Source organism: Arvicanthis niloticus, chromosome 16 (genome assembly GCF_011762505.2).
Source record: "Arvicanthis niloticus isolate mArvNil1 chromosome 16, mArvNil1.pat.X, whole genome shotgun sequence".
NCBI classification, from domain to species: Eukaryota; Metazoa; Chordata; class Mammalia; order Rodentia; family Muridae; genus Arvicanthis; species Arvicanthis niloticus.
The window spans coordinates 28,575,260-28,602,161 of NC_047673.1; the positions used below are offsets into that span (position 1 = coordinate 28,575,260).

At 33.9% G+C, this 26,902-nt stretch overlaps 1 protein-coding gene across 1 annotated transcript in view; it reads right to left on the reverse strand.

Annotated features, from left to right (window-relative positions):
- Nucleotides 1-1,715: 1,715 nt before the first annotated feature.
- The window catches only part of Sgcz (sarcoglycan zeta), a 363,481-nt gene continuing 338,294 nt past the window's right edge, over nucleotides 1,716-26,902 (reverse strand). The window contains exons 5-7 of the mRNA XM_034520440.2: nucleotides 18,384-18,456; nucleotides 9,941-10,064; nucleotides 1,716-7,227 (exon numbers count right to left, since the gene is read on the reverse strand). Coding sequence (XP_034376331.2) covers nucleotides 7,036-7,227; nucleotides 9,941-10,064; nucleotides 18,384-18,456 — 389 coding nt within the window. The 3' untranslated portion in view covers nucleotides 1,716-7,035. The remainder of the gene's footprint in view (nucleotides 7,228-9,940; nucleotides 10,065-18,383; nucleotides 18,457-26,902) is intronic.

Below are 26,902 nucleotides of genomic sequence, written 5' to 3' on the forward strand. Positions count from 1 at the left end.
ACTCAATGAAACGTAATAAGGTCTCAAATTCTTGGTTTAGTCAATTGTTGCTTAGTGAGGATGTGTAAGGAAGCCCACCCAGTCCAGCTCCACACTTCAGAGCCTTTCGGAACTCCTCTTTAGCACCTCTTCATTGAATTGTCGATTCAGAGCCTTACAATATCCTTTGCAATTTGTAATCAACAGTTTAAGTGGGCTTCTTTCCTGTATCACCATAGCAAACTGTCAAATTTAAGGAAGGTTTAAGGGAACTTCTGATCTGTAGCTTTCAGACAAATGCGGGTAATGTGAGTTCTGCAGGTCGGAGCAGGGTAGGACTAGGACTAGGCTCTTGCCATACATGGTCTGGGTTCACAGCTGAATTGAATTGTAAGATAAACCAGCTGGTGCCATACACTTGGATGCTACAGAAAACAACAACTTATATTTGGTCTTATAAAAAATATCGTGAATATCGGTAAAATTGCTCATTTTGTTCCCCTTTCCTCTCCTTCCCTCCCAAACCTCCCTCAGCAAAGAAAGTGTGTACCAAACCAGGCATTATTATATTACAATGGTTTGCTGGCAAGTAGCCTAGAGGATCTGACAGAGATAAATGTACAAACAAACATTTGAAACCGTTCAAATCATTTTTGAAGGTTAAGTACAGTCAAAGAATATATGATACTCAAACTGAAAGCATTCTCTTATATTCTACCTAGAGTTAACATTTGAAAAACCTTGCTGGGTATAAGTGTTGAATTTTTGTTTTAAAAAGTTGAATCATTTTATAAGAATAATTGGACACGAAATAAAGAAGGTTATCACTGTTTTCCAAAAAGATACTTTCAATGGATACTAACTTATTTTTTAAGTTGATAAAGAATGCCATTCTCAAGGGAATATAGAAATAGGCTGTCTGTATTCTTCTATAGTAACAACATTCCGTCGTTCTTTTTTTCAAACTGGAACAGTCTTTACTGAATATAACAGAAAGGAGAAGAAATGAAACATAAAATAGGAGATGCTAATTCACCTGTGTTTATATTTGCTCTGGTGTATTGGGTTAGCACTTAGTACACATATAAACATATAGGTATTTGTACACATAACACACTTGTCTAATTTTATCCCAGTACAAACCAGAAGAATTTCAGAACAGATAAAACTGTTTGCTAATCTCCTGTTAAGTGAATTAATCCTATTGTTAAATCATTTTCAGATTCTTAGTTCTACTGGGTATAAGTTTGAGAGAAAAAATATGGTGAAGAATTTGATCAAGTGTATGTATTAAACTTAATTTTATCAATGGACATATATTCACAGAAGTGGTATTTATCAGAAAACATGTTATTGGAAAGGTCTCTATTCAAGACTAATATTTCTCCAATTTACTTGTTTTGTTTTTTAAGGAAGATAAATGAAATGATAGCACCTGAATTCTTATCCTCTTTGTTTGACTATCACATTTAATCATGATTACACAGTAGCACCGAAATCAGGACAAAAATACAAGAATTACAAGAAAGATCTTAAATGATATGAGCTTGTTGCATGCTTCGTATGGACTCATTTCTGAGAAAAGAATTCCCACTGCCAAAATTTTGCTTTGTTTACACCCAAAAGAAATAGACCCCACCCAAACTAAACAAAAGGTACAATAGACTGATTGTTGAGTAAGTATGTTATCTACAGTTCATAGGAAGGAGTCCTTTAAAATAGAAAAAGGTTTTTTTTTTTTTTTTTTTTTTTACATAAAGCAAGATAGAGTACAAAAGCACAGCTTTTGTAATTTTGGTAATTTTGCAATTGTACAAACATATTGCATAGTATGTGTACGAAAATAGTTCCATTTTTCATATATCTATATATACAAGAAAACATTTACATGAAAGATACAAAACAAAATAAATTAATCATGGACCTGATTTAAAGAATTGTATAAATAAAGAAACAAACTCCAAATTGTGTCTCCATTTTTAGGAAATATCCTTGCACATCTTTAACCCTGTTTGACTTTTATTTATAAATATTCAAATAAATGAAATATTTAAAACTGGAAACCCAGGAAGAATCACAGTTCATTGTACCACACATCCATTAGTGTTTGTCTTTACAATGCCAAAGATTGACCTATATCAATTAACATTTAAAAAATAGCCCTCTAGTTCTAGAAGTATTTGATATTAATTATATTTTCCAGAGACATATTTGGCAAGCAATGAAAATTTAAACTCAACCAAGTTAATCCATCCTGAGGCCATTTTGGGTGTAGTCTTTATTTCCTTGTTTTAAGAATACTGAGGCATTCATTACCTATGTATAAAAAATATGCAGAGCATACTACTGACATGTTCTTTCTACAACTAAAGCAGTAACTATTGGCTGCAGCTCATACTCCTGCCAGAAGCATGTTTACTTCCTTGTAATTATAACTCCTACTTATTTTAATAAATTAATAGAAGCAAAGTGGTCTAGAGCTAAATACAATAGAAATCCTGATCTTTGGTCTTTGACATTTCAGTGACTACTTGACTGCAGTTTAAAGCAATATCTACAAAAGTGTTCAATGAGATTATTCATTAATTTATAATTGGGGATAAATGTGATATTATTTTTTGATAATGATATTCTGCAGTAATCATTACCATAATATATGATAAGGTATGAAGCAAATGGCTTAATGAATGTTTAAGTTGGTTACATGAGCAATTCTAATTAGACCAAAGCTACAGGCAATTAAGGAAACCATATCTCAAACGTATAAAACTCAAAAATGAGTTTGGTGACGGTGGTTGTATATAGAGAATTAGACCATTAAATAGGTTCAATTATAATTAAATGTAATATTGACATTAGATGCTATGAACTATAATGCTAACAGCATCAGATCTTCTCCTGTCTATTGCTTCCTTACAAAGAGATACTATGTTTACACTGATGAAATTAATTAGTGATATTACTGTACCAATGTTGTGTTTAGAAAATGAGGCACTGTTGAACAGGGACATTAGAATGGTAGATATTAGGGTGGTAGAATATGAAGGAATTTTGATTGATATAAAACATTCAGTACTTGGCCATATTGGTCTAAACACATTTTTCCCAAATGTGACATGGTTTTATTTTGACGAGTGTCAATAATAATAGAACACTAAGCAGGATGCTTATATTTGGCAGGTGTTATTTAAAGATCTAATACAGTATTTTAAGTGACAGCTACACCCATTCTTCTTTTACTTAATAGTATCCGTATCTCTAAAAACATCAACCAAACCTGATTTCCTCAAAAGGAACTGATATTCAATTGGTAAGTGGAAATCCAGGAATATGGTGAAAAAGAATAGGATGCTGGGAAATTTTGCTTTTGACATTGATGAACAGCTCTTTAAGGAATAGATCATCAAAAATTATAGTTGGCAGAGTCTCAAGGACTCAGAGAATATCATTAAATATTTTCTTAAAAGAATCAATATAACTAAGAGATGAACATGACCAAAAAGAAATACCTCACTTAATATACTTTTCTCACAGAGACTGCAGCCAAAGTGGTTGGATATTTCTAAAGAGAGTTTAAAGAGAGTTTATAACCAGAACCCAATTCAGAATTCCTACACATATTTTCAGAGATTTATGGCACTACTTTCTAAGATTTCAAAATTGTACTGTACTTGAACATTGTCATTTTCTAAACTTAGATCATTTAGAGAAATAAGTATATTTTGTAGTGTGAAAATTATGATTCATCATAAAAATCAAGACTACTAAGTCCAGTGACAAATTTTGGCGATACTGGTAAATAGATCATGAACTACTGAAAGTGAATTTTGTAATGTTTTTAGTGTGTTCAGATTGTTTCTGTATGCTTTAAAATTTCGTCATTCAAGTTCATACCATTTATGAACTTAAAATAACAATGCATGCTCTTTTCAGCCCCAGAGAAACTGAACTTAAAATGCATCTGAATTTATAACATTGTAGATCATAATCGAAATGCCAGCAACTTTCCCACTGAAATTTTTCCATTTCTGTTCTTCTGTACAAGATCTAAACTAAACATGAAGTTAAGATAGGAGAAACAACCTAGCTGAGCAGAGTTCATCATGGCAAAACTAACAGTAATATTTATTAAGTGTGACTTAAAGAAAATAGAATTTGGATCATTTAATTAAGGTGTAGTGTGTGTGTATGCTTCTGCATTCATTATGATCTGTAAAACTGCATTTGGAAAGCAATAGATAAATCCTTTCTTCAGTTTCTGTATTCTTTATCATCAAAGTAACAATGATTTTCTATTAGGAAATCAAAGACTTCAGAGTCGATCTTCTATGCCTTGAATAGAAGCTTAAACCTTGATATTACTGTGACCAAAGAATCTTAAAGCAGTCAAACAATTAATTCAAGCCATTCATGTACTATCGTATAAGGAAGTCATTGACAACATTCTTTTCTATTTAACAGGAATTGACTTTGTATGATTCTTTAGTGTCTGGATATTTCAGAATATTTTAGAGTTGAAAATTTGCCAGCCATTTCTCTTAATTTGTTTGTGTGTCATTTATTCTCTGATTACGGAATAAGTGATTGATACAGGGTCTCTATATATAGCCTTAGCTCTATGGACTATGCTGGTCTCAAACTTACACAGATCCTCCTACTTCTGCTTCCCAAGTTTTGAAGCTAAGGGTGTAAGCCATCAGTCCTAGTGTATAATTTGCCCTTCCCACTTTGTTTTCTCACCACCCTTCATCGTTGCCATCTTGGCCTATGCATATAAATTCTGAGTATTCTCTTTTCATTCATCCTGGAAGAAGGCTTCAGAAGATGATTTAATATTTTTGTTGTAAAGGTTCTAACTGTTTCTGTGTAAACTGAAGTTTGCAGACATTCTCAGATTGTTGAACTTGGCTTAATTGATTAGTTAAAGACTTTAGAAACAAGGGAGACTTGCAAATCACAAGAATTAACATCCTTTGATTAGGAAATTCTCTAATTGCTTTAATTTAGCATGGCTAAAACCTTGGTATGTCCCAAATTAATGCAGGCTGTCTTGTTCAACATAACACAGTGATAAACTCTCACGACTCTCGACTCTCAAATTTTGTGCCTTACACACTCTGTGACTGTTTTGCTAAGAGTAATGTGTAAACTTCATATAGTAAATGTTGTCAGAAATGAATTAGGCTCTCTGTTATGACTTTTCAAGTAATTATATATCTCTGCTCTTATTTTGACATTAATTTACAGATTTATAAACTAACCCCAAAGCACAAGTCCAATACTATTTTTCTTTTAAAAATGATCAGAGTGCAATACCTTCCAGAGCTGTCTGCATACTATGAAATGTGCTCAGTGATATGGAGCTTTGTCTGCTACTGGAAATGCTGGGAATCCAAAGGAGATGGCTTTGGCCAATATATTACTTTGCCGGTTGTATTATCCAATTTTCTCACTGTTACTAACCAAACTACTTCAGCAGATTTCAATAGTTTGCTTCACTCTCAGCTATAGAGAACAGTCTTTCAAAGATTCTGCAATCACAGAGTCCTGAAATGTAACTTCCATCCACTATGTTAATAGTGCACACAGATGCAAGAAGGGGATGATGGGAAAAAAATTAAGAACTTACCTTAGAATCATCAAGTCACCTTCAGAAACTAGGAAATCTACAATACAACTTTACATTCTTGTATTCTGTCGGTTTCAAGAATGTGAATTTAAGAGTACCGCGATGAACAAAGCTATAATACTCTGGTGTTATTTGTTAGGAACTCGTTTATAAAAATGAGCAGCAGAGAGTGGAGAGAGCTAAGTTCATGATGTAAGGGTAGTGTAACAGTCTGGCAGAAGTGCTAACAGTCAGATGGAAACATGACTAGATTCCTCAACAGAGAAAGCACATGTCCAACACCCCTTCTGCATGTTTGTGTTTTTACCATGTTCTTTTCTGGAATTTATAGTTTAATTTTTAACCTTCTTAAATATTAACCGCAAATTAAAAGGCAGATACTAAATTGGAAGATGGCATCCCTGTGGAAACTGAATCAGTACTCAGTATTATGCATCACATTAGCATTTAATTAAAGGTTGGCTTAATTTTTGCACGTAAAAATCAAGTTTAATGTAAATGGAGCAAACAAAAAGAGTATTATTAAAACCTAAGGGTAAAGGACACCATGTGAATTTTTAAAGAAATATCCGAAGAATTTCCACCATTGGTATATCTCTCCTGTCTTCTATCGCAACAGTTATGATGTTTTGTTAAAAGCAAATGTGTCACATGCAATAACCACATAAATACTATATAAGGCCATCCAGATCTGACAAATGACAGCATAATGGCATTTTTGTTAATTTTGTAAATATTATATTGCTGAGAGCTTTCAAAATTATCTAATGTACAAAATTCCAGACTTAGTAGACAAAGAGTACCAACACATTGATTTGAAACAAACAAACAAACAAACAAACAATCAAACAAAAACTCAGGGAGAGATTCTGTCTCGTCATTTCATTTAGTTAAAAATCACGTATTGAATTTAATTTTTTAGTAAAGCAAGCATTACATAATGCTTCAAAAATTTAAAATTCGGGGATAAAAGTTTACATCCAAAAAAGATGAATGGAAAAATTGTGCTTTCGGACTGCAGAATTAGTCTTCTGACGGGGTTAAGCATTTCATGTCGCCAGTAGATTTGGGAATTTCATCTGGGTAATGTGTTCGTGCGCAGTTCACAGCCAGGTTCTGCAAAAATCTAAAACTGTGTGCTTCACTCCACGTAGCAAAGGCACCTAAATTATTCTCCCTTTCGAGCAAAGGTCACGATCCAGGTTTTCTGCTGAAGATGTTTTTCCCACGGCCGAGTCAGTCACACTATGTGTGTTGAGTATGGTGAATCAGGAAAGGTGAAGGCCGATCCGGGTGGATACTGGAACAGTTTGCTCTGTGGTCCATCTGAAGACACTCTGGACTGATCACAGGGGAAACCGAGCAAAACCGTGAAGCAGACGGACGGGAACAAAAGGCTATTCTGGTGTGAGGAGAAATCAGTCGCTTCAGCTCCACAAGCAAATACTACTACTGGACTGACAGGTGGAGCCTACCCCAGCTGGAGAAAGGTAGAGTTTGCCATTGGGGCAGACGCACAGTTCATACACTGTCTGTCGAGAATTTGAGGTGCTGGGTGAAGAAGAAAAGGAACCAATTGGTAGATTTCCCAGCCGGATTGAATCTGCATTTAGAAAAATCTAGGAAGAAAAGAACAAACAAACAAACAAACAAAAACCAAAAATCATTTCATTTCAGCATGGTACCTCCTACAGAACATTGCATGCCAACAGAGACTACTGCTGCTTATGATTTTTGAACAGATTTACAACCCTGTGCTCTGCCCACAGGCTCTGCTGATGTCTTCCAACTTTGAGTAGTGGAGTTCTGAGAACAAGTTTTCAACATGAAATGTAGTGTTGCCTAATCTACTCAAGGAGCCCAGTTATTAAAACAGTTATTAACAACCACGGCATACACACAGAAAATGAGCGGCCATGGTAGGGTCTTTGTATTTAGCTTCTTAGTCATGTTTGAAAACTATATAGAGAAAGACTACCAGCTGAATTGGCATTACTGAAAAGGGAGGGAATTAATTAAAAGCACACTCCATTGCCTGTTTTTTTTTTTTAAATACTTGTGAAAGAATGAGTAAAATCATTTCTTAAAACATTCAGAAAAGTCTCCCTAAAGATCAGGTGATTTAGGAAATCTTGACAAGAACAGATAATTTTACATATCGTCATGCTTAAATTATCTATTAAACGTTAACTAGTTTCAACAACCAATTACACTAATCTTTCCATTTGGGGAATTACTTCACTTATTTAATAATTTCTAATACACTGATTATTTTGTATTTCTCTTTCATTCTCCCTGTGTGTGTGTGTGTGTGTGTGTGTGTGTGTGTGTGTGTGTGACTGTACCTGTGTGGAGGTCTGAGGATGCTAACTAAAGTTATTTCTCTGCTTCTACCCTTTGGTCCTGGGGATTGAACTGAGGTCACCAGACATGGCAGTGTGTACCTTTAATCACTAAGCTATCTCATTCACCCTTATCTTACTCTTAAAAATAGACTCTGAGTTGCCTAGACCAGAAGTAAAGGAAGGATGAGCAAGTGCTGAATTCCTCTTTCCTTGCCCTAGACATTTCTCATTGGACTTCTGTTGTGGGCTTTGCTGCAGTGCGCATCCATTTGGGTCTCTCTCTCTAGTCATCATACTGCTGGGGTGACATTCCAAGAAGTTCAAACTGAACCACACCCCTTCTACTGTTCAAAGGTCTTTTGTTGCCCTCATTTCAAATGAAGCCAGGGCCTTGCCCCAAGTCACACATCTTGCATGGCCTGCCCTAGTCCCCTAACACCAACAGCTGCAATGGCTCTTGCTCATGGCTTGCACTGTAAATACAAGCTCAGAGCTGCTTTGTATCTGGTTCCCTCACCGTGGGCTATTTGTTCCACATCTGAGGTGGAGTATATATTAACTATATGTTTTGGTAATTTCTTCACACTTGTAAAAGGGACAAGTTTTTTAATGAATCCATTCACGTTGGCTGCTGGAAGGAGATTTGTTTTCATCAAAATGAAACATAAGGCAGGAAGCTAGAAGAACTGAAATACTGATGTCAACACCATATTCCTGAGCCTCTCCAGGTGGCAGCACAGACTGGCTTGCCCACCTCTCTCTCTTCTGCCAATGCAGTTACTGTGATGTTGTTCACTTTCCAACCTCTGAAATTTGTATGCCTGTTCTGTATTGTCCCATAAAGCCATACAATCCATCTGCTCTGAAACCCAATCCTGTGACTAGAATCGCACCCCAGAGCTTGGAACTCATTGCTGCTGCCTGTCATCCCTAACAAGAATCTGTTTATTTCATTTGTACCTGCTGATATCAACAGGATTTGTCTCTTTGAAAATGTTAATCAATTTTTGGAATCAAAAGTCTCCCTCAACAACATTCTAGCATGCCTGTTGTTGTTTGTTACTGCATTGTGGATGTGGTCATATCATTAAAACTCTTCATTTACAGTTATGACTTGTGTGTTTCCTTTAATGCCAAATCTGCAGTTTCTCCTAGCATTGTGTCTAAAATGACAGAGGTAGTCCATAGCACAGCCTTGCATTTTCTGTACAATTCATTCTTCATTTCAACTATTACTTTGAATGCCTGAATACTGTATCTGATGATATGAAGTAGTTTAGAATCTATCTAAAGGTAAGGACTTATGTTTTTGATAAGTGATCAGTTTGTCCTTTTGTGGTCTTGTTGATGTTAGGCAGGGAAAGAAATAAACCAAAGTCAAAACTCTTTAGTAAAAACATTTTCTTTCTTCTAAAGTAATTTTAATCAGATATGTAAAAGTATAAAAATGTAAATTAGTGAATGTTATACAATTTTTGACATATGTATACCCTGTGCAATATTTAAATTGGGTTAACTGTACTTAGCTATGCAGAAAACTAATTTTTTTATAGTGTAAACTTTCCAAATTTTGTCTTCAGGCATTCTGAAATACCTATATAATTATTTTTATCAATAGTGATCCTGTTGGGCATGAGCATTCTTTCCAAAATTCTTGTTTTCTGACTATAACAATACAAGCTGATTAACCTTTGGAAGAAACAGTCTAAAGATACAAAGAGAGACACATAAAGAGGGACTGCTTTCATTCTAATGTTTAAAGCTAACATCAAAGCAATAAGTATTTGTAGGTCTATTTAAAAGTGTCTTTGGAATGAGTACATTTTAGTAGAAGGAGCTTGTTGAATATAGTATTAAAGAGGCATCAAGATTTCCAAAGCTTGTAATTTCTCATGAAGCAGCTCTGCGTGTCTTCTGGAACCTGATTCAAGTGATGTAGAAGGCAGAGCCTTCAGCAGTTACGGGTCAACCCTGCCTGGAGACTCACCTCCCCTTCTGTGGACTGCAAATGCAGCTCCTTCCTGCAGGTAGCCTTGAAGTCACCTGCAGCTGCGCTCACCCGGACCCCGCGTGGGGCCTCCATTATCAAGGATCTGGTTGGTGATTCAAGTCTGAAGGAAAGCAAAGTATTTATGAAAGAGAAAACTTAGAAGGAACTGAAAGACAAAAAAAAAAAAAAAATCAGTGGACCAGATTTAACTAACTATCATTACAGAGTCAGCACAAATCTATATTCTCACTTTTTGTTACAATGATTTCAAGCCAGTTAATTTTTAGGACAATCTTTTTCATTACTTTATCTATTTTTTTGGCTCATTATAAAATCTTCATTTGTTCTTATCAATTATTTACTCTCATATATAATAATTTAATAACATTTCCTTATGCTAGTGCTTTTTATCATGATCAAAAAGTAGGTCATCATGAGTTTACATGTTTAAATCTTTAATGTATTATCAATATTAATGATGGGGTTTTAATAAATAAATTGGGATAATGTGGCATTTTCAATAAAGAGTTTCAGTTTTGTGAATGTAAAAACATAAATGAAAATCATTATTGTTATCATTATTGCAATCCTTCAAGAGTGCCCCTTCAGAATTTTGTCAAATTTAAATTTTCCAAAATGTGCATTAAAAATCAAGAAATGAACATAAAAACATCATATCTTATGTGTTGAGTGACCTTCATTGCTTCATTGCAATGGTCTCAGACTAAAGGACAACAGTTTGTGGAAGAAAACTCAGCAAGGGGGAAGTCAAAAGACAGCAGAATAAAATTCCAAGCAGGAGAAGTGGAGGCCACCAGCTGGGTTTTGTTGTTGCTTGTTTGCTCATTTGTTTTTGTCTTTTGATACGCTCTTCTGTTGCTGAGGGAGCTGCTTCATTTCTTTTCATCTCATGGTATCAGGAAAAGGCTTCTCTCAGTCTTCCCACCACCATGGTCTGAAGTGATTTTTCCCCTCTGAGACAAGACCCAGAGCTGTTTGCACAAAGAACTTCATGAAACAAGTCTCTGAAAAGCAAAGGCTCAACAGAGAAACTGCACTTACAGACTTGAAGGTGATATCCAAGCGGACACTCTACATTTACAAGTTATTGCTACAATTGTAAATATTGGCCTTATTCTACTTTATGAAACTGACCTTGAAACTTCATCTCTATCACTCACTTGAGCAACTAAAGCTATAAGGCTTTTCAAAATACCTGTTTATAAGCTATGCTTATATTTTCTCCTTTGAATAAAAACGGACCAGGAAATTTGAAAAACAATGTACTCAAAGTCTCACTACTTCGTAGAACCTACTACTAACCTCTTTCACGCATCATCCAAAATGTAATGTCTGAATTTTGAAGTTATATTTAATAATCTTTACATACAATGTCACACTGCCATAAGGAAGGTATCTGTGGCCAACGCCCTCTTAGTGTTTTGTTGGTTAACACTATCATTATTGAAATCCCTCATGGCTGATATGATTGAGTCATTCACATAGCACTTAGGTAAAGTAAGAACATACCTAAAGATAAGTTAATGTCTTAAGACAGATTATGGCTCCAATCTTCAATAAAAGGTAACTTGCACACATTTAAGTAGAAGAAAAATATAAAATTTTACCCAGTACTCCAAAAGATTCAATTTATTTTTGAAGAGAAAAGTCAAGCTTCTTTCTCTTACATTTTATAGTCAATTGTGCAGAAGATTATGAATGCTTTGTTAATGCTGTGTTTGACATTTAGTAATAACTTTAAATGCATTGAGCATTCTGAGTGCTTAAGATTTTCCACTTTGATCTCTATCAAATGATTAATCAAGAAATGATTATAATATGTATATTTATTTTGTGCATTAGATATACTCATGGCCAACCTACTCTAATGTACTATTGATTTAAGTGTCCTCAGCCCAAAATATGTAAAGATGAAGACTCAGGGCTGTCAGCTAGAAGCAATGTCTCAGGTTCATCTGCTCTGAATTGACAGTATTTACTTTTTGAACCAAGCAAACTTATATCTGTCCTAAAGATTTAGTTTAGTCTGATTGACTTATCAGAACTTCCATGATGGTAGCCAGTAGGAGTGTTATTGACCCAGAGTTAAATGACTTTGGACTATCTTTAACTCCCTCAGGAGGTAATCACTGTCAATCTCTGTGTATTTCCTAATACCATCATGACTATCAGAAAAATAGTTTTGGAAGTTGCTTGTTTTCCAGCAACACCCAAAGTAAGACTGCCATGAGATTCTATTTCAAACCTATGACAGAAATGTCCCTATTTGCTGCACTCAACAGACTGCGCTTGCTATTAGTATATCTTGCAGGTGCTTTGAATTTCTTTTATCCAGTAACAGTAACAACAGCGACAAAACTCCATAAAAGCATTTCCACATTCAAATATGGAATTTGGGTGGAGTATTTTCAGGACATTGTCACTCATATTTAGATCAGAAATATCTTATTTTTGGGGAGGTAAGAGATGAGTTCTGTGTTGTTGCTATAAGTTTTGAGTAATGTGGCATGTGTCAGTGTGTGACTAGCAAGTCATAGGGCTGTTCTTTGTGCTTTCTCTCTCTCTTGCCCTTCCCTGCCTCCTTTTCTCTCCTTCCCTCTCTCCCTGTCTCTTTCTGTGTCTCTGTGTGTGTCTCTTTCTGTGTCTCTGTCTCTGACTGTGTGGTATGTCTCTCTGTGTCCCTCCCCCTCCCTGTTATTCTGTTTCTCTGTCTCTCTGTCTCTCTGTCTCTCTGTCTCTCTGTCTCTCTGTCTCTCTCTCTCTCTCTCTCTCTCTCTCTCTCTCTCTCTCTCTCTCTCATTATTCTTGAATCCCTCCCCATGACCCCATGACGTCTTACTGACCTCTTTTTGAGCATCCACTTGATGAGTAGAATGTCCCCACAAATGACATAAAAACAGATAGAAATCATCTGGATTTTCTAAATTTAAAGACGTTTTGGAAAATAAAAGAAAGCCATTTGCTGTAGTAAAAATGACTTTGAACAAAAATAAAAGACCAACTATAGGAAGGAAATGGAAAATCCTTATTTACCCCTATTTGCTAAAGGTTAGTTGATTGACTCATATAACAGGGAGCTACAGAGGGATAATTAAGATATTCGTTAAAGAGTGATCTGTATTCTGCTACCTGAGGTCAAAGCTGAATGGTAGGTAGGATGCCTGTTTTTTTATGTCAGTAGTCTGTGGAAAAAGAGGTGGATGTTTCAGAATAGTTGTGGGCATGAGCTTCAAATGGAAACAAACAAACAAACAAACAAAACAAAAATCAACCAAAAAAGAAAAAGAAAAAAAGAAAGAAAAGAAAAGATAACAAGAGAAAAATGAAATTTCCTGGGGGTACTGCAAGGAAGATTAAATTTGTAAATTATGTTATATGAGATGATTTTCATTTTATTAGCAACAAGATTTTTTTTCTGAAAACATGTAATTGCTAAATATTTAAAATTATGTATTACCTGGTATGTTTAGACATTAACAAATGATAGAAATTTTACAGTGCTGCCAAATTGCTTAAGTGCCAAAGTCATTATGACTTTAAATTACATAAGTCTCTATTTATGCTTTGCTAGTATTGATATAATTAAATGTAATAATTGTAAAAAATACAAGTGTTATTAAAATAGCATACTCTGTTTTGAATAACAAGCAGTGTTTAAACAAGTAATATACACAAATAATTTCAAACTAATTACAAAAATAGAATTTAGTTAAAAGTATATATGATAAAATTTACTACACTAATTTGAGGATTTCTTACTTATATTTTGATTTAATGTTGAACATGATGTTTGGCAGCTCTCAAGTGTTTTTAAGCACATGAAAACTGAACCAATCTTAAAATTTTGATAAGCTTTCCTGAATTAAAATAAATACATAGAAATAAACAATTTTTATGGGGAAAGTCATGTAATAACATATTAACCTGACATATGGATCCAAAGCCTTTCAAATTACAATTGGCATTGTAAACAATTCAAACTATAACTGGCACTTTTGTGAGTGGGAAAATTTCATTTTGAATGTATAGAGATATAGATTATCTGAGTTATCTACCTTCAGTATTTGTTATTATATGAATGTCACAAAGGCGCATCTACTTTATCTGTAGTGACTCATTGTCTCTTTACATTGTGCTGAATAGAGAAATCAGTTCTCTACTATATACACTGGGTATTGTCCCTCAGGTAAACCACAAGAGGAATAAGTTTTTTATATTTTGGCTATAATTAAGACAAACGTTGCAATTAAGTTAAAGTTTCTTTACACTTTCAAAGAGTCTGCCAACTATGCTATTGAACAAATAGGTTTAGACAAAGTTTCCAAAATTAGAAGTAAGAAGCATTTAACTAGCCATGACAGCTTATCAAAATAGGTTGGACACTGTGTAATTATGCATTCCATTCATTATTTCAAAGTAAAATTTCTCAGGCACTTCTAGGAGGTATGATATAAATAATAGGACAATAGAAAAACACTTCTTACATTGAACATGCTACTGCAAATTCTATCGTCATGCCAATTACTCTCAAAGGGCAAAGTAGGAATTGAAGCATAAACTAGTGAAAATTAATTACTATGTGCAAAAGTCATATCAATATAATGAGAGAATTCACCACAGGAATTGGAATAAGTAACTACGAATTCTTTCTACTTCAAATATCAGTTGCTGTTAAATTCTCTAGTGATCATCCATCTACTTATAGCTTAAAGCAATTTAAAAACAGAATGTTGTAGTTCTAGTAATATGAAGTTATATTTCCATTTTTATTCTAGTGGGTTAGCCATATAATTAAGGTAATGTAACACCAACTAATTTTAATACTGGAATATTACTGTATAGTTAAGCTATAATTACTACACTAATACTAAGGACTATATGCTCTGATTATCCATATGTTACCTAAAACACACTTAAATATTATGGTGATTGTTTCAATTTTTCAGGATTATTATGCTAGTGTCAGCAATCCTGACAAAGTACAGTGTTAGGGAACTTAAAACCTGACTCCAAAGCTGCAGTCATCAAGACCGAACTGACACAGCACAGCCATTGGTACAGTGAAATAAAACATATTTCACAAACAGATTGTTTTCTACAAACATTTTACCTTCACCAGGGCAATGAAGTTATCCAATGTGTTTATAGCAAATAATAATAGAATAACTGGATATTTGTATGGCAGAATAAACTTCAGTTGCTACCATACACTAGCATAAGATAGTTGAAACCTTAAGGATTTACAATGAAATACCTTTGTAGCTTGAGAGATTAAAAGTGTCACAGGCCACAGTGTGTCATAAGTAGTGCATGATTAAAACTGTGAACAATATCCTCACATTGAAATATACTTTCTAAATAACCACCAATAAAATGAATACATAATGGACTGAGAAATAATATCCATAACATGACATATCACAAATGCTACAAGTATATATAAAAATTCCTTCAATATTTACAGAATATGTGAATACATCAGATAAGATTTGTGGCTGTCAGATATGTGGATGAAAGTGACTCATATTGTTAGCCATGGGATAATAGCAAACAGAACAGAAATACAGCACCAGCAGGTCCCTATACATGACTTGAATTTGTATTTGTAAGATTGCTAGTAGCACCAAGTATTGGTGAGACTGGACAGCAACTGAAAGTAATTTTTTTGATAGAAAAACAAAAAACATTGTGGAAAATTCTTAGGCATTTTGCCATAATGTCTAACAAACAGAAACATTATACACAATAATAAAACTTACATATATATATATATATATATATATATATATATATATATATATATATATATATATACCTTTATCAATATCTGGCTATACTTAATAGTAGTTTTGCTACATAAGGCTCTAAAATGAAGTGATATTATCTAAAATTAAACCAAAGAAAGGCTCTACGTATGAATCTATAGTTTCCATAAAACCTTATACAGAACTCAGAACATATTATATAGTTATTAAATCTGCTGAATAAACTGTACAAAATCACATTTTTAGGAGTAAATATTTACACTCGATTGTATCTTACAACAGCTTATTCTTGAGGACAGCATCATGTCTGTCTACTTCTTTCTTTATGCAGCCAACCCATTTGACGTGCCTGATTTGCACTGCATCAGCCAAGAGTACTTTCTGTTGCCCTGAATTGAAAACTGACAGCAGCATATGTCAAAGTCGCTGACACTCTGCTTTAAGTTTTAGTACACACATGAATAATTAAATAGCCCAATTATCACTGCACTTTGCTTCTGCTTCCATTTTGAAATTTAAATTAGTAACACTCATCTTAGGAGTAGCCAGTCTTTTTCGGCAGTACTTGGTAAGCCAAGCCTATCCAATATTAAAGGAATGGATGCTCAGAAGAGAAAAATCAGAAAGTTCATATACCACCTGTAATTTATTTCACACTTCCACTGCAAAGGTTGAGAGATCGGTAAGCCACTTAAAGCCATAGGTGATGCTATTCATATAGTGATTTTATTTTTCATAAGGTAACCATACTTATTAAAACAAAAGAACTAAGATGTTTATTTTAGGACTCAGAAACTAACAAATGAATCGATCCCTTCTAATGCATGTAGTTTATATTTAGGTACATCCTAACTATACACATACTGTTGAATGCCAAAGTTCAATTAATTTTAACATTTAAATGGAAAGAAAAAAAACATCTTTACTACAGAGTCATAGGAATACTTGTTGCCATGGGGAATGTGCAGAAGTTCTTTGCCTACAGAGCTGCAGCTAAATCTCCCATAGCAGGCCTCTTGTGCACTTACAGCCTGCCTCCACCAAGCTAAAGAGAATCTTCTCTGAGACAAGCCAGAGCACCACCCCCAAGGCTAGATGCTGTCTCTAGCTCCCAGATCTTCCTCCCACCCCTAACACTCTCTCTCTCTCTCTCTTTCTCTCTCTCTCTCTCTCCTCAGCTCTTCTACAGTTCCCATTGGCCAGTGGATGTTCAGGAGTCTAAGAACTCTCAGTCCCAGCCTCATCTCAGGCCCGGGACCCCGAAACCAACTCTGGCTTTTCCATGTCTCAGACTGAGTTTTCCTATCCCAGAATGGTGCCAACACCTGCCCTGGAGTCTGAGTGTGATAAGTGCAGTCAAACTCTCCTCATTCCATGCCTAGTGGCAGAGCAGATGTGAACCCACATCAATTTTCTGTTTTCTTTTGACCATACTTCTGCTTATTCAATGACAAAAGCTAAATAATGAAATAAAATGTATTTGTGTGTGTGTGCGTGTGTGTGTGTGTGTGGTTTATGTGTTTGTAGTGTATGTACTGTGCCTGCATATATGTGTGTACTCACATATACACATTTGAGCCCATGTCTGGAAGACAGAGGACACTGAGTTCTTACCACTTATTGCTCTATCACTTATTGCTTTATCCCACTGAGACAGACCCTCTTCTTGAACCTATAACTAGGCTGGTGTCCAGAAAGTCACAGGATCTTCTGGTCTCCCTACTCCTCCTCTCCCACAGCATTGGGGATACAAACATGCTAAGTTATGAGTAGCTCCTATACAAATGTTTTCTGCAGTAACATCCTTCTGTGAGCATAAGGACTCTTCTTGAACCATCAAAAGATTCTGTCTCCTAAATAGTTATCTAATAGCTGTGATGTTAATGTGCATTTTCTTTGTGTCATGAGTGTTGCCTTTTATGAAATCACTGCAGCAGATATATTTTGGAGTATAATTTCCCTAATAGAAATTAAGTAATCCATCTTTGTTCATCAAATGTTAATCTATTTGTTGAGTTAAGAATATCTATTGCAGTAGTTATGAATATTTTCTCTTAATAATTTTTAATAAAAGTTGTCATGATTGTCTTGAGAAATAGCTCCATTATGTTGGTACCTCACAATGGCTTGGGTATGGATTGCCTTTGTATACCATTGAGGCTCTTAGACACCGTGTAGTATTGGGGATTTTAGACTGGTGTACCATGGCATGACAAAACATGACTACACGATAATTACAGTGTCTATTTGTCTGTGCATTCCCCTCCTTGTGTCTTGACAATTTCATATTTTCTCTTGTCCATTTTTCCTCTATTTTCCTTATGCCTATTTATCTATATCCTGTATCTCATTTATGTCTAATTTCCCAGGAGGCCTAATTTAAACACCACTCCTCTAAACTTCCCTGAAAGCTGTCTGTTTTCATCCTTAAAACTCTTTGTCCTTAGTATGTTTTTGTGTTCATGTCATATATGTTTAGGAAAAGAGATAAGTTAGAAACACTCACTATCTTGAATCAAGTATCTGACTACTATGAACTTATGGGATAGTGATTTTTTTGTACAAGTTCATAGCACAAGCACCATTTAACTTATTCATGAGTCAAAAGTAGTAACTTATCAGAACTATGACACAGTGTAGAAAAAAACACTCACCTGAGGTCTTGAGATGGCTCTGCTCGGATGTGAGGTGTCTCCACAGAGTGCCCAAATACTGCTCCTTCAGTTCCTGCAGGGAGCGTGAACACAGCCATCAACAGAAGCAAGTTTGTACACATGCAGTATTTATCATCTGAAATCTGGGTATCAAATTTTCTTCCCTCAACTAAAAAACGGTAGCAGATTAATTAGAAATTTAACATTGGACAAGGAGTACAAGACAAAGATGAGCCAAGGAAGGAGGATCTGAATATCCCATGTTAAGTACTTTTAAGATTAAATTATTACTGCTTTAGATAAAAGGAATTCACCTTCTGTTCTGATCAAAGAACAAAGACCCATCTCTTTCGTTGCTTTATTTCACAGCTAAGTGGATTTAAGAAAAAGGATAGGTTGAAACACTCAGGTCAGACATCCCATATCTCAGAGGGCATGATGAAACCGCCGATGGTGAGCTCAGGGCAACGCAGTGTTAGACGTTTACAGAGAGGTTTCAAACAGGACTTAGCCACTCTCTATCAGAGAGCTTCACAGAGGTCGTCAGAAAGCAAAGAACTCCATGATACTTTGACTTTTGTGGAGTTAAGGCACTATCTAAAACTGAGAGCCACTTTAATTCGTTTCATTACAGTTGAGTTCATCTGAGGTCATGGTTGTCTGAAGAGGTCAGGGACTCCAGCATCTTGTGAAGATGGTCAATTGACACCCAGTCTGAGCACACTTGCTGACTCTCCTTGATTTTCCAGATAACTAGAGATTTTCTACAACTTAAATGAGAAAAAGAGAATATGCTTTTCTTTAAAAATGAAGTTTTTTTTAAAGCGTATGACAAAATTACTTTGTAAAATAACATTTTTTCAAATGTTGTACATCTTTCTTTTCAGATTAGAAATTATTTTCTTTTGATCTCATCCTTTCTCATATATTTTGACTTAAGAATGTCATGCTTGTTTCATAAATGTCATCAGCACTGCATTGATAATATAATAGAATTCAAAACTATACATTGAAATGCAAATAATTATGGCTAGGCATACTGTGGAGGGAAATATAAATCATGTCAATTCTGCAAGCACCAATAGCATTGTTAAGAGGAAACTGAAGCCAAGGTTTACAATGTCTTAAACTAATGTAGCATTATAGGGAAATGGATTAGATCTATTTAATGCTCTTTAAAATAACTATTAAGGCATACCTGGATGTAGAGTCACAGAGGAAGACTGCTTTCAAGGATTTAAATTTTATTTCCTGCATGTTATGCTTGAGAGTCAAAACTCTTCGGGTTTTCTATGGTAAGCTCCTGCATTACAGATTTTTCTTCATGAAGTAAATGCTATTGGCATTGGCTTGTCTCTGAGACTTAGTGGTTATTTTCTCCCATAAGAAAACGATTTGTAGGACACCTACTGCTTGTATATTTTTATGATCTCAATTAATTTAAAACACTCGCTTCCTTAAATGATTCATTCTTTTGATACTCTAATTCTGCAAATTAAACATTCCTTATTATGGGTCCTGAAAGATAACATAACGATTTCAGCTAAATTAGTAATTCTGTGATTTTGATGGGGATGGCATTTGAAAGAATATCCCCAGACAGACATTTACATATCTTGAGGAAAATGACTGACATTTTAATACAGACTGTAACATCCTGATAGGATAGTTATCCTTGTGCAAAGTTCAAATGCTAATCTCTAGTACTGTATGATTATGAAAATTTTCCAGACAAGGTGACAGAAATATAACTAGATAACAGTGACAATATTTGTTTTCAAACACTGGTTCACCCCACTGTAACAGCATAGAATCTGTATAGTGGAAAGCAAAAGTAGATAATTATCAATACCCAAGTTTGTGATTGAGGATTAAATCTAAGTTAATAAAATTAGAGATAAAAAGGAGAGACATAGCAACTAACACCAAAGAAATCCAGAGTCACAACGACATTCTTGAAAAGCTTGTGTTCCACCAAATTGGAAAATTTAAATGTAATGGCCAATTTTCTTGACATATATTTCCCACCAAAGTTAAATCAAAATTGGATGACAAGCTTAAACAGACTTACAACTCCTAATGAAGTAGAAGCTGTAATTAAAAGTCTACTAACCAAAAATAAAAGAATAAAAAATGAAGCTCAAGTATAAATGGTTTTAGTGCAAAATACTATCGGGCTTACAAAGAATTGATTCCAATATTCCACAAGTTATTTTATAAAATAGAAACAGAAGGGAGATTTCTGGATTTGTTCTACCCTGATATTCAAACCACATAAAGACACAGTGAAGAGAATCAATTACAAAACAAATTCCCATATGAACATAGGGGCAGCAATTTTCAATAAAATACTTGCAAACTAAATCAAAGAATATATCAAAAAATCATCCACCCTGATCAAGTTTGCTTCATGCCAGAGATGCAGGGATGGTTCAGCATCTAAATTGATAAACAAATCTAGCATATAATCAAATTGAAAGAAAAAAAAACCACATGATCACACTGTTAGATGCAGAATAGGCTTTTCACAAAATCCAACACTCCTTCTTGATGAAGCTACTATTGAGATTAGGAATATAAGGAACATGCATCAACATAATAAAGGCAGTTTACTGCAAGTCCATAGTCAATATTGACTGTATGAAGAAAAACTCAAAGAAATTCCACAAAAATAAGGAACACTGAAAGCTTGTGCACTCTCTCTGTATCTATACAAAAAAGTACTTGAAGTATTAGCTAGAGCAATACAAAACTTGAAAGTGATCATGGTGGTATAAGTTAGAAAGCAAGAAGTTAAAGTATCCTTATTTGTAAATAATATGATAGTACTTGTAAGAGACCCTAATAATTCTACCAGGAAACTTGTATAGCTGACAAACACTTTCAGCAATTGGCTTGTTGCAGATTAACAACAACAACAAAAACCAGTAGCTTTTCTATGTACAAATGGCAGACTGGGAAATTAGGGAAAATATCTTTTACAATAGACTCAAATAATATAAAATAAAACAAATTGAGGTATCTCTAGCCAAGAAACTAAGTTTTATGATTAAAATCTTTAAGACATTAAAGAAAAAAATTGAAGAGAAAAATGTTCATGAATTGGTATTGTTAACATAGAAAAATGACTATTATACCAAAAGCAATCTATACATGCAATGCAGCTCCTATCAAAATTCCAAAACAAATCTTAAATAGATAATTTTCAGCTTCATAGAAAAACAAAATATCTCAATCTAGTTAAAATAATTTTGAGTAATTAAAAATACTGCTGGAGATATCATTGTCACTAACCTCAAGTTATGCTAAGTGACATATTAATAAAACAGGCACAAAAGCAGATAAATTGTTCAATGAAAACAAATTAAAGACACAGACATTGTCAACAATTAATAATCACTAAAATCATCTTGATAAATATCAGATCCAAATTGTGTAAGCCAGGTGCTCACTATAAACTTGGGAAATCAAATGCTAAAAATAATTTTTCTTTAATTAAGAATTCCCTCAAGTGTCAGACTGCTCTATTTATCAAATCTGTCAGTGTATTGAGTCAGTTTTGAATTTCAAATAAATAAGACGTAATTTTAATCAAATATTTTATTGTTCTGGAACTATACACCAAAACAAATTAAATGTTCAAATAAATTTAAATAGTATTCAAATGAAATTAAAATTAAATAAGGAATTGAACATTTATCTAGAAATATTACCTTTAATAATTTCTCAATATTTATTAGGAGATAAAAATCTCATTTGCCTCACTTCCAAATATGTCATGAACTCACATGATAAATTATACAAAAATATGTGTTATATTAAATCATATATACAAGAACATAGAAGATATTACTTAGAATGTTATCCTTTAAGCATCTCTAGGAAAACATTTAATGAAATAGAAATAATATTGTATGTATCTCCTTTTCCTCTTTCTAGTTCTCTTTCTTTTCCTACCCCTTCTGCTCTTATTTGAGGACAGGGTATTCATGGCTGAAATGGAAGTCATTAAAAATAACATTCTAACATATGATAGAGGTCTAACAGGTTCTATCTTGTAAGGCTTAGTATTAACAAGAACCACCAAACCTGTTTTCAGTGTACTTTTTGGTAAGGTGATCTTTATTCTCTATATCTTGAGTGTTTTTTCTACAATCATTACTCACTAAGTAGTCATTATCTAATCATTGGATTATATATTTTTATAGAGGTTAGACAAAAGTGTTCTACAGAGAGAGTAATAGAAATGGTGAAGAGGTGACTTATGAGTAAGTGTAAGAGAAAGGTTAGGACACCTCAGTTCTCATCTTGGAACTTAAAAATTATTGGAAATCTCTGAATTATATTTGTATTTGTTCTTATATCTGTCAAGGAAAAACTTTTAGTCTTTAGCTTTTCAATAAAAATGAGAATGACTCTGAATGTTTTTTAATTCTTTTTTTGAATGGAGACAAAGAAGAAATTGATTTTTCCACACAATTTAAATATGGTACTCAGGAGATGCTTCTTCTTATGGACTCTAGTGTCTTAAGACAAGGGAAGTAAGAATAGGATGTTTTATTCTTTTACCCCCTTTTCCACAGCCAATCATAGTAATAGTTAAAGATGAGCTCTTACTCATAATGTTAGGTTGTGGAAAACATAATTTTTCAGGAACCTTTGATGTCTAACAATTATAGTAAGATTTTGTTTTTAAAAACTTGACAACATAAATACTATAACTCTTCTCACTGTTCTTTGTCAGCAAGTGAGGAGATGGATTTGCTCCTACAAATGGAGAGAATTGCACTGTATTGGGCAATGGATGGAATAATCATATTAAAAATTATATTTGTAATTCTTCTTATATCTTACAAGAGGAACTCCTAGTTTTCATCTTTTCAACAAAAATGACAATGACTCTGATTCTTTTTACTTTTTCTTAGAATGGAGACAAAGAAGAAATTGATTTTTTCCACACAATTTGAATATGGTACCCAGGGGGTGCTTCTTCTTTTGGACGCTGGTGTTTTAAAACAAGAAAAGTAAGAATAGGGTGTTTTATTCCTTTAATCCTCTTTCCAAAGCCTATCACAGTAGTAGTTAAAGATGGGTTATTAGCTATGTCATTTTTTTCTATTCAAATAAATTTCTACAACTGAAAATACATTCTCCTTTAAAGAAAGGAACAGTGAGAGTGACAGGTAAATGATTAACAGGGTAAAGGACACATGTGATAGGATCTTGAAAATGAGGCTCCAGTTGGGGAAAAGCAAGGAAGGTCAACATAGAAGGAAGGGAGTAACACAAGCAACACAAACAAGTAACACAAGGTTGTTTGATAAAGTCTCAATAAATTGTACTATTTTAAATTTACCCAAAAATACATTATATACATACACATACATACATACTATATGCATAGACATATATACATATAGATATCAATATATACACAAACATATATTTATATATAATGCATATATGTGTATGTGTGTATTATATAGACCCTGAAGGAAATTATATCATTCAGGCTGACAGTCTTCCCAGGAAAGCACAAGAACTACAGATGAAAAGATCTCAAAAGCTTGGCAAAGAAATTTCCTTTCACATGGTTGGTCAGACTAGTCCACGTGACACCTACAACAATGTATATTATCAACAAAGCCCTTAGCTGCTTCTCAGAGGTTAAGGTGGGTCTCTATTGCTGATGGTACCTGTGAGGACATAGAACTTAAATGAAATGAGCTGTATCAGACCTGAAAGCATCCTTTATAAGCTTTAGTTTCTGTGGGAGAAAAAAAGACTATGCATGTTGACAAGGTAGAAAAGTAATTAAATGGTCCTATAACACCAAGTAATCATATTTTTTTTAGCATGGGAAGATATGGTAAAAATACAGTGTCTCACATTTGGTGATAATTAACAGCTTTATAGTTACTTGGACTCAAGTTTCACTCAACAGGAGAAAAAAAAAGCCTTGTGGCAGAAACCAAGCCAAATTCCCTAGTATCATGAAAGCCACAGACCTTAGGAAAGAATCCACTACTGCAATTTGCTAAACCAGCATAATTCCTTACTATGTTTTAAAATGTATCCTTAAGCACACTGGTAAGTACAGCTACTGCCATCTCATTAAAGAAGCCTCTCTTTACAAAAAAAAAAAAAAAAAAAAAAAAAAAAAAAAAAAAAAAAAAAAAAAAAAAAAAAAAAAAATGGAAACTACTGTAGAGAAAAACACAACCAAACCCAAAGCATAGATTAACAGATCGATCGCTTCCAGCCCCAGTGGTTAAATCTACATAGCAAATCATGCATCCATGGCTCAGGGAACATTGCATTTAAAAGGGAAGACCAGAATGTAATCTATGAAATTGCATAAAGGATATGGAAGCAATAGCATTATAAATGACACTGTAACAGGAAAGGGAGAAAATCTTGTAGGCAAAGAACTGGAGGGAACTAATGAATACTGGGACAAAGAGAATTAGTCTCTTCCAGGAATGAGCTTTGTCCTTATTGTTTGTTCAATGGAGAGTAGTCAGCAGTCCTATAAAATGTTATGCTGAAAACAGTAATAAATTTGGAAAATATAGGGCTCATTATTTAAGAAATATCAAAGAAATATAAATTTGCCTTAGCATTATAAAATCAATTAACAAAATTCATACAGTAATTTATTGATGAAGAATATTATATATCATATCTAAAGGAATAAACAAATCCCTTAAAACTTTAATATTTGTTATCTTTTAAATATTGAATAAGCTCCAAAATCTCATGTAGTTAAAGTTTGGTCTACTGGATGGCATTATAGGGTGTTTACAACTTTTAGTTTATGGAGACAAATGCAATGTTGTAGGTCATGAATGACCTATCCAAAGGGACCATGGAGTTATGGTCCCTTCCAGTTCTAGAGCAAGAATTGAACAATGTATCTGCTTTGTTCCACACCCTTAACATATGATATTGCTAATAAAAGTAAAAAACAATGAGTGTCTGTAATATCAAAATAAACCAATAATCTCTTTAAGTAAATTATGTAATTATATATGTCATTATATTCTCATATTGACAGGACCTTATTGTTTTCCATAATTCTCATCAATAATCAGCATCACTGAGTTAAATAGGAATAAGAAAATAAACTTCCTTTACCCAACAGAATCATCAAGAGCAAAATGTACAGTGTACTCTAACTTACTAGGGACATGCTAAAGTACTTTAGTTAAAGGTAGTGGTATTTCAATTAACCATATTGTACAACATATGATATGATTTTGTCTTTTGATTAGAATCATCACTTCAGCTCAACTCTGTGCAATTCTTTCTTTTATTAACCACTTTGTTGTTAGGGAAAGGAAGCTGAAAATATATTAAAAGCATTCATTTTAGATTTGTATATTTGTTTGACAAATTTTAAACAACTCTACATTGATACTTTGAAAAATGAAGAGTCGATAATTGATGCTATTCTAAGTTACATTTGTAATAAACCTTTATGTCTTAAATTATTTTTTGAAAATTTTAGTTAATTGGCCCTTTGGGTAAGTTTCATAAACACTTTCAGCTAGTCACTTTCCAAAGATACTATATTCCAAGACAAACTTTGAGAATCACTGTGCTCATGATCCCTGTGTTTATAAAATCACAAATGACCTTATCATGCACACTCCATCAGGCCACACTCACAGGGATAATTGCCCAACACAAAATGGACAACAATTTTTTTGTGTGTAAATTTTTACTTTGGTTTGGAGTAATTATCTTATTCTTCTGTTGTTGTTTCCTTGATGTGTGTGTGTGTTGTTGTTGTTGTTGTGGTGGTGGTTCTTGTTCTGTTTTCTATGTTTGTAAGAGTGGAAGGGAGAGAGACAAAGAGACACAGAAAACATATGATGTAGAGTAGATAAAGAGATGGGAAAGATCTGGGAGGAGTTAGGGGAGGGAAAAAACTGTAATAAAATATATTGTATGAAAAATTTAATTAACAGAAATAAAGAAAATCAAAATAACGACACAAATACCAGAAAGCATGGAAGGAAGTTTCAAGAAACTAGAAAGGGAAATGTACAATTTTTTGAGAATGCTAACACCAAGATTTGATTTGAACATAGTGAAAATTGTTTCAAACTTCTAGCCTCTATAATTTAAAAAGCAGTCAGCTAAATAAAAAAATTAAAGTAACCACAGGGAACTAGGATAATCACTAGTAACTTTAAAATGTACAAGAAATTCTCTTCAATTCATATGCTTTTTTTTCTCTTTGTTTCTCTTTTTTCCTGTCTCCCTTCCATGTTTTACAGAATATGAAAAACTGCACTGGTTATCCATGATAGTCACATGATGTTGGTAGATTTTTCTAATTTACTCAAAAAATATGCATGCATTTGTGTTCAGACGGAGTTGAGATGTACATGTATTTTCACATGCCAGAGGGAGTTCCATTACAGGACAGTGGTCCACATGATTATGAGGATTCAGCTGATAAAATGCTAACAGGATGTCTTCTCAATATGCAATAGATCTCAAAAGCTACC